This window comes from Grammomys surdaster, unplaced genomic scaffold (genome assembly GCF_004785775.1).
Source record: "Grammomys surdaster isolate TR1022 unplaced genomic scaffold, NIH_TR_1.0 131, whole genome shotgun sequence".
Lineage (NCBI taxonomy): Eukaryota > Metazoa > Chordata > Mammalia > Rodentia > Muridae > Grammomys > Grammomys surdaster.
In genome coordinates this window covers 2,956,744-2,972,169 of record NW_021604589.1, presented here as the reverse complement: position 1 = coordinate 2,972,169, position 15,426 = coordinate 2,956,744, and the positions used below count along the sequence as shown (strand labels likewise).

The following is a 15,426-nucleotide window of genomic DNA, read 5'->3' as shown; positions in this document are numbered from 1 at the left end:
AAAATGAATGAAAATAACTGCTTCCCACAAGTGGGGAGCGCTAAGCTTTGTTATGTAAAGTGAAAATTCAAGTATCTTAAAAGAAAGATTATTTATTTATTTATTTATTTATTTATTTATTTATTTATTTATTTATTGTATGTGAATACACTGCCACTGTCTTTGGACACACCAGAAGAGGGCATCAGATCCCATTACAGATGGTTGTGAGCCACCATGTGGTTGCTGGGATTGAACTGAAGACTTCTAGAAGAACAGTCTGTATTCTTAACCACTGAGCCATCTCTCCAGCCCTCAAATATCTCTTAAGACAGCTGGCAACATAAAAAGTGTAATTACGTAGTTCCCCCACACAATAGTGTGTGGATGCATTCATTTGCCTTCTGTGACGACTGGCAGTGAGAAACAAGGGCTTATTAGAACCAGGAAACAAAGGTGCAATTGAACTTGCTATTTCAAGAATACAAAAGAGCATATATTCTAGAAATAAAAGATGACAGAGTGGTACATCAGACAAAGGACACTTCCTCTTTTACTAATAGACCAAGCAACACATTAGATCCACTGAGAAAAGATGGAGGAGGGGTTGTTCCACGAGTAAGTAACATCCTGTCCACAAAATAAGACAAACTGAGACTGAAATAAGACTATTAAAACAGCCTTCTCATCTTTCTTATTGGACATGAGCATATCTTAGCAGACAGGTCTCATGTGTGTGACTGTAACATCAAAAGCAATATAGTGTCTTTCCAATAAATGCTTCATCCGTGCTCACTTCATTTTCATATGATTATGAGTAGCAGGGTGGAACAGTGTTGCCACATACTGACCAGTGCAATGTTGACGATTAAGGTATCCACAAAGTCTGAAAATGGTTTCTGTCAGACAAACTTTATTTTTACTTGTTCAAAAATGGAAAACAATTTTAATTCATAAATTACATATTTACCCACAAGAGCAAATTAATTTTCAATTCTACGTTCACCTTAAATAAACAATTGAAGTATTTATTGATGATTTTGATAAAAGCTAGAAGCAAACATAAAAGAAATAATAGTGTAGACTAATACAACAAAGTGTTACACATGCCGCGGTCTACCGTGGATATTGGCACTGTTATCTGTACGCCTGTCTCAGCGCATAAAGATTCAAATAAGACTGAACGGTTTGGACAAGGTCATTTTTCTCCAATAAAAGAAGCCCTAACGTCTCTATTTTAAAAATTACTCTCTACCATTTGTGTTTCCATAGAAACCAAACACAAATATATCTCTCTTTTATCAGTGGCAACCAAGTAATAGGCATGTTAAGATACTCTTCAAAAAGTTTTGCAAATGTCATCGTTAGAAAATCCTGTACAGAATCACAATACTGAGAGAACTGAACACCCACAAGGGCTTTTACTTTAGTCCTTTCCCAAACAAACCCATGCGAAAGAGTTCAAAGGATTAATAATACATATCACATATAATTTGGGATTAAAAAACCCATGGCTCTGCATAACAGTAATTACGATTGAGAAATTCCACCCACAAAGAGCCTGCAAGCTCTGATAATTTTCAGAATTAATATGCTATAAATAAACCATTCTGGAGAAAAGCCTTTCCATACACTGGCAATACTTATCAGAGATCAGCTAGACCATAGTGACAGGAAGGGACTTCCATAGAGGACAGGAATAGCAGCTGGTTTTGAGATGGCACACCTCTTCTGCTCTGCTTAGAAACCATAAAGGCATTTATGGGGGACTAAACAGTGCACTACAAAAGCAGAAGGTTGGCCAGCAGGAGCATCAACAGTGGTACCGGTCAATCCATAGAACGGAAAAGGCAACACCTCTTTACAAGGACAAGAGCTCTTTACACACAGACAGACAGACAGACAGACAGACACACACACACACACACACACAGAGGGGGGGAGGGAGGGAGAGAGGGAGGGAGGGAGGGAGAGAGGGAGGGAGGGAGGGAGGGGAGAGAGGGAGAGAAGGGGAAGAGGGGGAGGGGAGGGGGGAAGGGGAGAGGGAGAGAGAAAGACAAAGGCTCTTCCTAAGATAATGCATATACATAAAACAGGTTCAGAGAGGTACTTGGTGTATACCATCGATGATTTCCTGTCATTCAGTAGCTTGAGTATTTTGGCATGTTGGCTGTTTTACCACTTCTTGTTAACTAGTCCTTAGTCTCAGGAACCATCTAGGTCAACTTTTATACATAGCAGGTGTTCAAACATGCTGGCAACCAATAGACGGTCTTGTTCAAGAAATCAGACTACATGCATCCCTTGATTGGACCCAGTGTCTAGGAAGATGACTTCCATGTCCAGTAAAGGATACATGACCTTGACTTCAAACAGTTCCCATAACTGTTGTACCTCCCTAAAGAAAGCTTGTAAACATCTGGTAAATGTGAATTAATGGTATAACGTTAAAAACTGGCCAAAAAAGATCCAGAAACATTTGGCCTTTCAGCACCCAAGGCTCCCAAAATATAATGTTAAAACATCTCTGCTAGAGGGATCTCAGTAATCTGAAAAATGTCCTACCTGAGTGGCTAAACCATTATCCCCTCAATTTTAAAGAAGTGCAAGGAGTTCCCACACTCAGGAATTGCATAAGTGTTTATCTTTTTTTCAAAAACAAATGTGAATGATACGGAGGTAGCATAATTTACAAAACCAACTCTAAAACCCAAAAAACAAACGAGCAAAATTATTTTCAAATGCTAACAAGAATATTGCAAGTATCTAATAGGACTTGTTAACTTGGGCTTGCTTCTACCTGCTTTTGGATACCTTATCATTCTCATCTCTTTTCTTATCACGAGGCCATTGATGAGTCCAGGCTCTCCTTGGCCCAGTAGCATCTATTGCAACATCAATGATAGAGTCTGGAGTCATCCACTGCAGGAAAATGAGGAAGAGATAGCTGAGCACAGCCAGGAAAGCAAAAATGTAGCCTGTCACTGGGCCACAATGAGAGATAAGCCTGTCCAATCTTTTGTGCATTGGCAACACGGTTTCCTTTGACACACGCTCATACACCTGGAAGAGAGAAGGTGACAATGAGCACCCTGAGCCACCATATGCCTGTAACAAAGGGTGACCTGTGACCCACACTGACCAGAAGCAACTGGCAAGCATGGGTAGAAACAAATCACCCATGTTTATATTGAGAACAAAGCTTACCACTGACTTAATTCTGGGCTAAAGGCTAAACGAGTGACCCATAAAACAGGTGACAGTCATCTGACTACTGGAAAACCAAAGTCCTATAAGGCCAGAAGGCTTTTTCAGTAGGCACACTGTTGAGTTGGGCCAATGCCTTGACTGGATGTAGAAAGTTCTCGTAAGCTGCTAGCAAATGGCACACAGACAATCACCACACTGGACAGTGACAGCACAGAGAAGCAGCTTCTACACTACAAGCAGGTAGACTGAGCAGATGTGAGCAGCAGAGTAGGGGAAGACAAAGCACTGTGTGCTAAGAACAGGGAGTCAGGGCCTAGCTTGGATCCCACATCCTGGAACTGTCCCACATGCGAACTGTCTCCTGGTAAATTCAACAAAGTCACAATGGTCAGTACAAACTCTTCTGGGGGTCAGTGGCCTTCAAAAGGCGTGGTGTATGTTAATCTAGTTCTTCAACCCTACTGACACTTTAACTACAAACTTTTTAATCAGAATGATGCTGACGCTGAGACTGTAACTGGAAAAAAAACCTGTACGCTTATAGCAGGAACTCTTAGCTTTTTTTGACCTCAAACTCACTAGATAGCTTAGGATGGCCTTCAGCTGCATTTTGTCACCTGCCTCCAGAGTGCTGAGATTACAATTTTCCTATTTACTTTTCTAAGGAACCCAGTCAAACTAGAAGGACTGGAAAAGGATCAAAATGTCCTCGAGTTAAAAGACAAAACAACCTGTTTGTTCATCTTTACATGAGGTCAACTAATTTATTATCTTAAGTAAGAAATCATTTACCACTACAGAGGGAACATGACTATCATAAATGAGGATTTACTTTTTTTCTGTTTGTATGGCCTTTTGAGATAAGGCAGCATAGAACTAGCCTGGAACTGACTGTACAGACTAGTTTGGCCTGGAACTCATGGTTATCCTCCTGCCTTAGTCTTCTCAGTGTAAATCATCATGCCTTGTTAGATTTTTCCTTCCTTTTTTTCAAATGTGAACTACGAATTAGCCGAGATTATAAAACATATTACATGCTTTACTATTATCTCAAAGTGTAACTACAAGAAAAAAATATTACAAAAATGCTAATTAGCTCCTTTAACATTGACAGATAAATTAGCACCACAACTCTTTCTTTAGTTGCTTCCAAACAGCTCAGTCTTTGGAGGTTTGTAAGATGACAAAGTCAAAACACCATTTACAGAGCTATGATTCTAAATCAGGGTGGAGTCTAAGATCACCAAAAAAACCTGTCTGGCCAAATATTCCTGCCAACCATAATCCAAACTGCATTTCTGTTCCACAAGGGACTAGTAAAAATTTAAGGAGTGGTTGGGGAGGTTAAGGGGACACAAAGATGGAGAATATAGTCCGAAGAGGATAGCCACATGATTCTGACCTGCTCCCCCACAAGTAACTGGTACTCAGCCCAACTTCTAGGAAAAAAAAATAGGTAGCTATTTTCATAAGTTGATATACATCTTCAGTCAAAATTATGTCTGTTTTCAATACCTCTTATGTTAACAAAACATATACAATATATCCAGTTTTAGAAAGAGATTGCACATAACTTGTATGTCAAACCAAGAAAGATTTTCCAAGCTGGAAACCCATTGCTCCACCATATTTAACACCAATAATATAAAACCCAAGTCTAAACTATGACCCCTCCATGCTCTGCTCGACTATCTTTCTGCTACAGAATTTCTACATACTAAGAAAGTGAGTTACTTCCTTCAGCGTAGCATGTGGTAACATGAAGAACAAGAGGGACCTAATAGATGAAACACAGTAAAATAAGTGTTACCTGAGGCCAAGATCAAGTAGCATTTCCAACAAGCTTCCTCTCTAAGAGGTCTATCAAGCCTGTATGTGTTCTTGGAAACTTCCTGTAGCTGCTTTCTTACCAGTGACCATTTGTTCTTATTTTCACATATATTTTAAATTCTAATATAGTGTCAATCAACCTAAAGTTATGAAAATCCTTTCTGGCAGAATATCAACAATCATCAGGAAAAGGGCTACTAGAGTTTCAGGAAGCATTCTTAATTCAACATTCACAACTTAGGAAAGCACTGCGTTCACCCACCATTTGCTAAGAGACCCCATGTGCTGTAGAATTAATTATAAAAGCTCCAACACAATGATTTTACTGCTCTTTTCTGATTCTAACTGCTGCAACTTCTAGAAACCTTTGCAACTTCTTCAGAAAGAGTTTAATGAGACTAGACTGTGTTGTTCCTATCTTCAGAGACCAGGGGCAGTAATATAGGTAGAAAATTAGCCAAGCATATGCATCAAACCTGATGCATAAATCATTACTTTCATTTGGAAGGACTCATACACTTAAACCAAAACGCAAAGGGCAAGCTTGTCTGCAAGAGAAAGCAAATGCACATACAAAGCACCAAGGAATTGGATAATTTTTTTCCTGACACGTGACGTACTTTTTCAGTTCTCTCTGCCACGTTCCGCCAGGTGTAGAAAGTCTTCACTACATTGTGGATATTTTCTGGGGCTGGCAATGTCCCCGACTTCACTTGGGAAATGGCTTTTTCCAGACCTTCACATAAAGATTTTACTGAAGGCTCACATAAAATAATAAGACTTTCTGGAAGGACTTCAGGAATCCCACCAACCTTTGTGCTGACGACCTTAAAAAGACCAGAGAGATCACGTGATCCACTAGACTCATTTCTCAGGAAAAGCAAAAGACCAAGGTAAAAAGTATATTAGTTTCGCATTGACGACAAACACAGAACCCCACAAGAGAAGCCCTTAAAGTATTTTACCTGCAAACCACAACTGGCAGCTTCCACGATTGCCATGCAGAATGCTTCAGTGAGGGAGGTGTTAAGAAAAATATGTCCTTGAACTAAGACATTTCTAACATCCTTGTGTTCTAAAGCTCCCAAAAGTTGCACCCTAATTTTTGCAATGAGAGAGAAAGAAGGGGGTAAAAAAAAAAAAGTCATGCCACAAAAGAAATTTAATTTCTAAGCCAAGTCTGTTATTTGTATCACTCTTACTGGAACTAATATTGTACACCTCAAAAGCTTAGATATGGCCAGGCTCCAATGCAGTAGAAACAACTTTAGAAACCATGTTGTGTTACAGCTCATATGATGCAATTTCAACTTCTCCAAAACCAGTTTGTGTTTAATGGATATTACATTAAGTTTTTGTTTTGTTTTGTTTTGTTTTGTGACAAGGTTTCTCTGTGCACCTCTGGCTGTTCTTGAACTCAGAGAAATCCATCTGCCTCTGCCTCCTAAGTGCTAGGATTAAAGGCATAAACCACCATGCCCAGCTAATGGTCATATTAATAACACTTTCAAATTAAATGTTAAAAGTTTTGTTTCTAAATGGGAAAATAACCCTTTTAAAATCAGCACTTCACATATACACAAATTGTGTGTTACAGAAATTATGGACGAAAAGAGATGTCCAAACCTGTACGTGCACAGCAATTTATGACTGGGTCATGACACGCAACTCACAACGTAAGATGACTTGGAAACCTGCAACCATTTCTAACCAAAGTCCTCCCTCCATCCCTGTGCCTTTCATCAGGGCTCCAGCAATCACCCCTAAATCACTATTCAGCTAATGGACAACAGTTGTGTATTTTATGAGCTCCCTTATTTGAGAAAAACTCACAAAAACATGCCTTATTTTTGTATGCTTCTTATTATAAACAGAAGCAGGCGCATACCTAAGTCAGGCATATAGTAAAAGCAAACCAACAACTGCCAGTTTTACACCCACGACTTGGAAGCCATGAATACCTGTCATGTAGTTGGTATCTTTCCCGCACTTCTTCCAAAATGATTCTCTTTGGTCCCTCTCCTCCAATTAGGAAATGTAATTCTTGGTATTTCTGACAGAGTTCAGGTATTATACCACTAAGCAAATCAGTCCCTGAAATTATAAGATTGAATATTAGAAATATTAATATTTAGCATTAAAAAACAAAACTTATCAGAGTCCCTGGAAATCCACTTGTTTTAAATATCAACTATCACTAGCCACAAGCGGAAACTCATTTACTAACTGCCATCGGTTCCCCAAGCACAACACTTGGAGACACAGGTTCTGACATGCACTGCTACTGCCACATACCCAAATCATGAACAATCCTGTTTCAACTTTGCAGCCTTTAAGCCATTCACTTGTTCATACAGCCTATTTGGGAAAATGATACGTAATTAACAGGGCTTCTCCAAAGCACAGAGTTGATTAGAAATCTAGGTCCCCCCACAGCTTTTTTTGTAGTTTTTAAAACCACCCCACCCTCTCATTATGGCCTCGTAAATGCAGAGACATATATACCTAAGGTCCAAGGTCTCCATCTGTAAAAACCAACAGGTCTATGATTCCACTTCCTGCAACAGGAAAGGGCTAAGCAACAGTCTTAACTACTGCCTTCATTTTGTTTCGAAGGCAGTTGATAGAGAATTTCACAATGAACAGCAGTAAATGAAAGTGTCGGGCCTTGACTGTAAGTAAGGTCATTATAGTCCATAGATCTAAGGCTACTATCTCAATCTTTTTTTTTTTTAAAAAGAAAATGGTTTGCATACAACACAAAAGTACAGTCTCAGGGGACATAAAGTAATAGAGAAAGTTAAATCCTGCTGGTTTAAAGAGCAGCTATTCAAAACCACAGCAGTGCTGACACTATTGGGGAATTTAGTTCATCAACAATTACAACCCATATACTAAAAAGTAAACATGAAATAATCTACTGAGCTGGGTCGATTCCATTAAAAAATGCACACATGTATATTTGCATATGGGCACAAACTACATTTTTTCCCCATCAATCTTCCTCATCATAGGCAAACCAATAACAAGGCATGGTTTGAGAATACCGGTTTATCTGGATTTTCATTCCTTTTTTATAGATCATACACCCACATCTTTCATTTTGTGTGGAAAGTGTAGATAATAACAAATCCCTAGAGCTTTCCACTCAGTGTTCTTTATCTAGTTACAAGGATGCTGGATGTGGTATTAGGCCATTGCCCAACCACACTACCCAGCAAACGCTTGGCCACTTCACCGCCTTTGGGCCTCAGTATATACTCACAGGATGGCCATCCCCTGATTCTTTGAAGTAACCACTAGATATTCAAAGAAGTACATTTCATAAATTCTACTTACACTCCAGATAAAGGAAATTCCTTTATTCTTTACTTTGAGATACTGAACATACAGACAAGAATACCTGTTCTGTATATATGACTTCTTTTGGAACATTTTCTGCTCTAAGCTTCTCACAAGATAAACCATAACAAAATCATTTCTTCCAATGATTCTTTCCTTAATAAGAAACTTAGCTTTGGCTATTGTGGGTTTCTAAAGTGGCCTATGTTTCTAGATGCCGCTCAAAATGTTGCCACTTTGTGCAGTCACTAACGGATTTTCAATTACATACACCAAAAATATATTCAGACATGTGTTTTCTAAATGACGAAGGCTTGCCATTGGCTGGATAACCAGGAAATGGCTTAGTGCCACTTAATACGTAGCTTCCTACACTTTCCCCCTTTTCCTCCTTTAAAGGAAAACATCAAGTGTCCACTCTTCATACAAAAAGAAATGAAGCAATCATCATAGCTACATTTACTGAACTCTTAGTTCATTTATAATCTACTTCAAGTGCACTAGGTCATTTAATCCTGACAAAAACCTTATATAAAACAAAGCCAGTCAGTACCATCAATGAGTTATTATATATTCTAGTAATACAGCAGGTTTTCTCTCCTCACTATAAAATACAAAACCAAGAAGCTTACTAAAAAAGACTCTAACACAATATGACACACACAAATACTGCCAATCACATTATATAAACCAGACAAAAGCCACCTGTGAATCAAACTGACTTTAACACACAGCCTTCACCACATTCTAAAGAATGTTCAGATCTGTTCTAGGATAGCAATGGCCAGACACAGGGAGACCTTAACTCAAGAGCTGAACTCTGTGATCTGTTACTTACTGTGTAACCTTGGGCGAGTTACTTACCCTCTCTGAGACTGTTTCTTTGTCTGTTACATGCAGGTAACATCTACCCTACAGTTGTTGGGGCAAATGAGGTACTGTACCATGCACAGGCTTTAGTAACTGCAGAATACAAATGTTAAGTTGTCATTACCACTACAACAAGTATCTGAGGGTGCCTGTACTCACAGAGAACAGTGGGAAGCCCCGACTACATAGAAGGAAGAAGGCTCAGAAGCTAGTCTTTTCTCTGCAAAAGCTGGGCAAGGAGAACACAGCTTTATCCCCTTAATCTACTTCAATGGGCCTTGAAAATCTGGTCCAATTGAACATCTCCCAAGGGAACTACCCTATTAAGAAGGAAGCGAGCATTAATATAACTAGTCACATTTGGGCCATAGATGTGGCCATTCCTCCTTGTGTTACATTTTGCAGGGTGCCTGGCCTATGGAGAAGGTTCAGTAGATTACCTGTTGAGTTACTGAGCTGAAAACAGAAAGGGCCAGGCAGTGGTGGCGCACGCCTTTAATCCCAGCACTCAGGAGGCAAGGCAGGTGGAGTTTTTTAAGTTCGAGGCCAGCCTGGTCTACAGAGTGAGTTCCAAGACAGCCAGAGCTACACAGAGAAATCCTACCTTGAGAAAGAGAAAGAAAGAAAGAAAGAAAGAAAGAAAGAAAGAAAGAAAGAAAGAAAGAAAGAAAGAGGGAGGGAGGGAGAGAGAGAAAAAGGAAGAAGAAGAAGAGGAGGAAGAAAAAGGAAGAAAGAAAAAGAAGAAAGAAAGACAGGCAAAAGAAGAAAAGAGGAAAGGCCATAACTTTGATGCTAGTTCTGACAGTTAAGACCCATGAGGTAAGTTAAGGAGCGTGTTTACCCATTGTATGAGTAAATGTGCTCATCTTCATTCACACACGCCTATCATTCTTTCACATTTATCTCACCAGGGTAAGCTAGCTAATTAAAAAATAAGTTGGGCAAAATTATAAAGCTATAATAAATACACGACCAATATCCCAGCAGGGGCTTAGAATATAGAATTCCATTCATATCATCTTGATTAAAGGCGAAGACATGATTGCCTTCACCCCAGAAAATGTAACTGAGGTCAAGTTTTCTAACCAACCTTCACTTACTTATTTACTTCCAACCTCCACCTATACTGGCCACTGTCGACTCCTGAATATACTGCCGCGTGGCGCATCATAGCCTGCTGCCATTTCTGCACAAATCCATCAGATGTCCATTTTCCTTATGACTGTATTGAACAATTAAGTTAAATAGTGCATAAGCTGACTAGGTTCTATGAAAACTAAATAGCTTGGAAAGCCAAGAAATGAATGTCAGGGGGAAAAAAAGTCCTTGTCAGATGAGAGGTGATCTCAACTGGAGTAAAACTGAAAGCAAATTAAAAATCCAGCACTGTTGTTTCCAACACTTTAGTCTCGCTCCTACCCTGTTAAAGGGAACCCAGAGCGGCAAGGGTATGCTCTGTGGAGGTGACTGTGCAAGGTGACACAGGCAGAGTCAGTGAGCTAATCCTGAGTCCCATAACTCTAGACCAAGCTCTCGACAATTCAGCATGTGTTCAAATGTTTAAAACTCAAATAGTTAAGGGGAGTATGTCGTATTTCTTACTGCCCCCCAACTTCAAATGATTATCTCGGATTATTGGGCAGCTTTTCAACTAACATCCGGGAAACCATTTCTATGTTAATAAGCAGACTGTTTCAAATGTGTAATAAACATAAATGCTACAGTGGAGACCATTTGGGCCACAAAAATGTGAAAGCCAGCAATGAGAACAAAATCCTCCTGAGGGATAAAGGCGCACTGGGGTGGAGTGGAACCTAGGCAAAGATCTTTTTAAGAGCTGTCTCTGAACCTTCACAGAGTTCCAGTTCTGACCTAAACAACTAAAAAACTGACACCCTGCTATGGAGTAACCTGTCCTAGATCAGTGATAAGCCAGGTTTTGACTCTGGGCCACCTACTCCTTTCTTCAGTCACTTGACTGCTGATATTAATACCTTACATATGAGCAAGCCAAAGGATAGCCGTGGGCCCAAAAGGCCCACTGATTGCGAACATCGTGTCCAGGTGCACGAAAGACAAGAAGTCACCCATGAAAATAATCATTAGGGCCATCTCTGAATAAAATCGTCACAGATGTGTTAGGTGAACTTTGCAAACACCTGCAATAAGAAGCCATTACTTCTGAGATTGAAAGAGAAAAGGCCACACCGTACATTCTTACCTGCACAGCGATCTCTTAATTTTTACAAAGATCTGACTGGAGGACATCTGGTCAATCCCTTTCTCTTGTTTGGTAACCATTACAACATGAAAGGTTGGGCAGCATATATAGCCACTCTATCCATTTCTCTTCTTAGATGTATAAACTGATTATCTGACTTTCCCTTACACGAGTTACCAGTCATTATAAAGCCACCATACAGAATGAAAAGACAAGCAATCATAACATACAAGTATTGAACAGTTTCTGACAAGCAATTAAAAAAGCTGTCAATGCAAATAGAGCTACTATGTCATTACCTTTTCTGTAAACAAGTCTGCTGACAACAACAACAGTTATTACACTATCATGCCTCCTAAATGGTTCTGGAGTGAAGTCAGTAGGATCTACAGCGTTAGGAATGACGGACACTATTTCAGGATTCAGTGCTGCTCTGAGTACAGTGTTCTCCTTACTAGTGTAAGAGACACAAATGATGTGGTTTGTGTCACAAAGAGACACAGTTAGAAGCTTGTTTGTAAGCACCGAGCTGACATCAGCAAATCCAAAAAGGGAATGGTCTGTGAAGACTGTCTGAAGCCCCATTGTCTTGGCGTGGAAGAGAGCATCATGGGCCATGGCAGAGAAAGAACTGTGGGAATGGATTATCGTAATTCTCTCCCGAACGAATATGTACCTGAGCAATGGCAGACTGTGAAAGAGAGTCGTGGCTGTAGATTGGTTGTACATGACTCTCAGAGGCAAATAGTAAACTTTGAGGCCATTGGTGAGGTAACGAATGCCCTTTCGATTTCCGTAAGCATGGGTGACAGTTATGACCTTGTGGCCCCTCTCAATGAGGCACTGAGAGAGCTGGTAAATGTGGCTTTCCACACCTCCCATGTTTGGGTAGAAAAAGTCAGACACCATGCATATATTATGGGTGGAGGTCCTATCTGTAGAAAGACTTTCAGAGCTACCCGGGGAAGGCGACACTGAAGGAGGCTGGCTTTGCCCACCTCCTCTTCTACTGGCCATGCTGAGGTGGTTCAGGCATCAGTTCTCAGAGCAAGCCAGTTAAGAAATGTGTCTTCAGTCACCTGAAAGAGAAGAGTAGGACATTAGCTCAAAACCTAATCTCATTTCATATTTCAAACCCTGTTAGAAATAGTTTTAATGTTAAGCCATATTTTTAAAGCTTTTCCCTTAGAAATAAAAGCAAAGCATACTATAAACATATTCATTTGACAAATTTATTTGCTTAGCACGATGATGCCATAGGACAAAAAATGATGTCCTGCAATGTGTGGACTGAGCTGGGAAATTGGTACATTTTAAATGTTATGCCATAGTACATGATGGTTTGCTGCAAAACTAACTCTTTCCAATAATTAAACATATACCCATATATTTCCCTTATCACTTTTATCAACTTATTAAGCTTTATCACCTATTAAATCATTATATATCCAACACCACACAGACTAAGAGTTTTCTATATGTGACCACAGTCTAGTTGACAGACCTAAACAAGGGATCAATTATATAGTATAAATGGAAAGTCTACAGCTTAAAGAAGTTAGAGAGAATACAACATCCCAGGCTATTGGTGACTATTTCTTCCCACATACTTTTGAAACCAAGTTTTATCTTATAGCTCCTGCTGACCTAGAACTCACCACTCCTGGCCTCAGCCTCCTGAGGGCTGAGATTACGGGTGTGCAACACCGCACCTAGGAATCTTCCTTGCATTTGGACCATGTAAGCCACAGGACATGGTAAAAGGAACATGCAAATCTTTGACCTCTGCCTATGAAAGGTTCGATGGCTTTTACTTCTGAAATTATCACATAGGTCATACAGCTACTGGTTCAGAGGGACACGGGGAAATGATGAGAGAAAAGTGGCTTACAACCTACATGGAGAGAGGTAGGGACCCAGCCAACTCTACATTCTTACCTGTGCCCATTTCTAGCCAGACTAGCTAAATGGAGCCTTCTATAGCAACCCCTGAAAAGACTCCTAAAAGTACTCACTAGCTAAGTCTAACAGATTCCAGAGTCATGAAAAATAGCAGAAAGTCTGTTGCTTTATAGCACTGCCTTTTGTTCTGGGTTGTGAGGCAGAAAAGGATACTAAAACAGGCTAGGATGTGAAATCTAATTATACTGGCACATTGTCTATTTTTATGAACAAATTTTTACAGGAATCTGGCTTACCCATTCACTTATATGAATGGCTACTTCTGTGCTACAATGGCAGAGTGGCTTTGAAAGAGATCAGATGACCCATGGAGCCTAAAATATTTACCATCTGGTTCTTTGCAGAAAATGTGTTGATTACAGCTGCACAGCTTACCTAGTTACCCAGTACATCCCATAAGGTTCTGCTGGCATTAGCTCTGTGGTTTTCATTAAAATGTACCTGGAACTAGAACTTTCTTTTTAAGAACACCCTCTTCAAGTGTGACCTGGAGCTCACCCTGCAGACAATCTGGTTTCTCCTTCCTTACTCAAGGATAGTCATACTGCTCCTCCCTCCTCTTTTTAGAACCCTTCTTTTAATTATGTAGGCCTTTCCCCTATGAGTGCCCTTTCAGTGTAGATTCTGAAAGGAAATGGAACAGGATATGGGCTCTATGTGTGGGCTCTTTCCTCCATATAAAGCTAGGAAATGTTTCCTTTAGGAGTTCCCTAAAGCTATGCTCATATGAAATTTTCATTTAATATTCTGTTCTATAGATGCTTACACCTGTAATGCCACCACTTTGGAGATCTGGTAAAAAAAAAAAAATCCACCTTAGTTGAGATCTACAGGCTACAAAGAACTCAATGAAGAATTACTATCCTAAACTCTTTGAGTTTCCGGTCTCACTTGCAACTATATTTGTCGATTTCCTCCAACAAATTCATCTACATTTAAAACAGTCTTAGAAATACAGAGTGAGGAGGCAGGCAAGGACCATGTGCTTGGGAGTCAGAGAACTGAGGGCTCCAGGGCAGCTAAAACTGGGCTACATGGGGGTACGCTGACACAAAAACTGGAAAAAAAGAAGAGGGAAGATCAAATTTACAACCAGTAAGTAAATAAATAATGAAAGCAAGAAAATGTCAAGTTTGCAAAAGGGGAAAGCAAAGCCTCAAGATAATACTTTTAAGTGACTAATGCTGTTCTACTATGATGTGTCATCTAAACCCGGACCTTTAGTCCTATTTAGTTGTAAGAAGTGAATGATAAGGACAACCGAAATAATGAACCAAATGAAATTATGTGAAACTCCATCATCGACCTCCAGTGTTCTGAGTCTGCCTGCCATCAGGTTATTATTTCTAAAATCTCTATTGTGTAAAAGCTCAACATATTGCATACTCACTGAATCTTGGCTTCTATAAGTGAAGAGAGGCTGTAAAATCTAGTCAATTCTCTCTTGAGCGATACATGCTAAGCGATCGGTACAACGTTCCTACCCAAGCCACGTAAATGACAAAGTCAAGAAGTCCTCAAAATTCTCACTCATGGCCAGTTAACTCCGTTATTAGTAGAAGCTCCCGAGGATCCTTAGATGGGGCTCGGACAGGGCTGAGAAATCAAGAGAAGTATACTTTAATCCACTCCAAAGGCAGTGCACCCGCATGACTCCCTGAGAGGTAGCTCGGGTACACTAGAGCCAAAGAGGGGCAGCCCGAGTCCATCAGCCACCACCCCAGGATGAGGTAAGACCTGGCCAGACCCAAAGGGAGTCAGAAAAACGTCCTAAGAGTCCAGTTCCTCGCTCTACCAAACTCAGCCTAGGAACCAGCTCCAACCCTCAAGGCACCCTCAGCCCCATTTGATTACGGAGACCCTCACACCCAACTTCCGGGCCTCAGATAAGAGTAGGCTTTACCTCCTCCACAGCCTGCCACGCTCCTATGAGAGCGGCACAACCCCATCCAGAAGGGACCGAGAACGTTAGGAAGGACAGCCGAGACGCGTACTTACCTCAAGTCCCATGG

The 15,426-nt window shown here is 40.3% G+C and overlaps 1 protein-coding gene across 3 annotated transcripts; it reads right to left on the bottom strand.

Annotated features, from left to right (window-relative positions):
• Positions 1–1,972: 1,972 nt before the first annotated feature.
• On the bottom strand, positions 1,973–15,006 carry Piga (phosphatidylinositol glycan anchor biosynthesis class A). 3 transcript variants are annotated; one of them, XM_028761902.1, is made up of 6 exons: positions 14,805–15,006; positions 11,752–12,531; positions 6,981–7,113; positions 5,985–6,117; positions 5,640–5,846; positions 1,973–3,042 (listed from the first exon to the last, which is right to left on the bottom strand). In XM_028761902.1, the coding sequence occupies exons 2-6, from the start codon at positions 12,467–12,469 to the stop codon at positions 2,776–2,778; spliced, it is 1,458 nt and encodes a 485-aa protein (XP_028617735.1). In that variant the 5' UTR covers positions 12,470–12,531; positions 14,805–15,006; the 3' UTR covers positions 1,973–2,775. The 3 variants fall into 3 exon arrangements, with proteins under 3 accessions (XP_028617735.1, XP_028617743.1, XP_028617751.1); XM_028761910.1 differs by having other exon boundaries at positions 12,412–12,531; XM_028761918.1 differs by having other exon boundaries at positions 12,451–12,531.
• Positions 15,007–15,426: the final 420 nt, after the last annotated feature.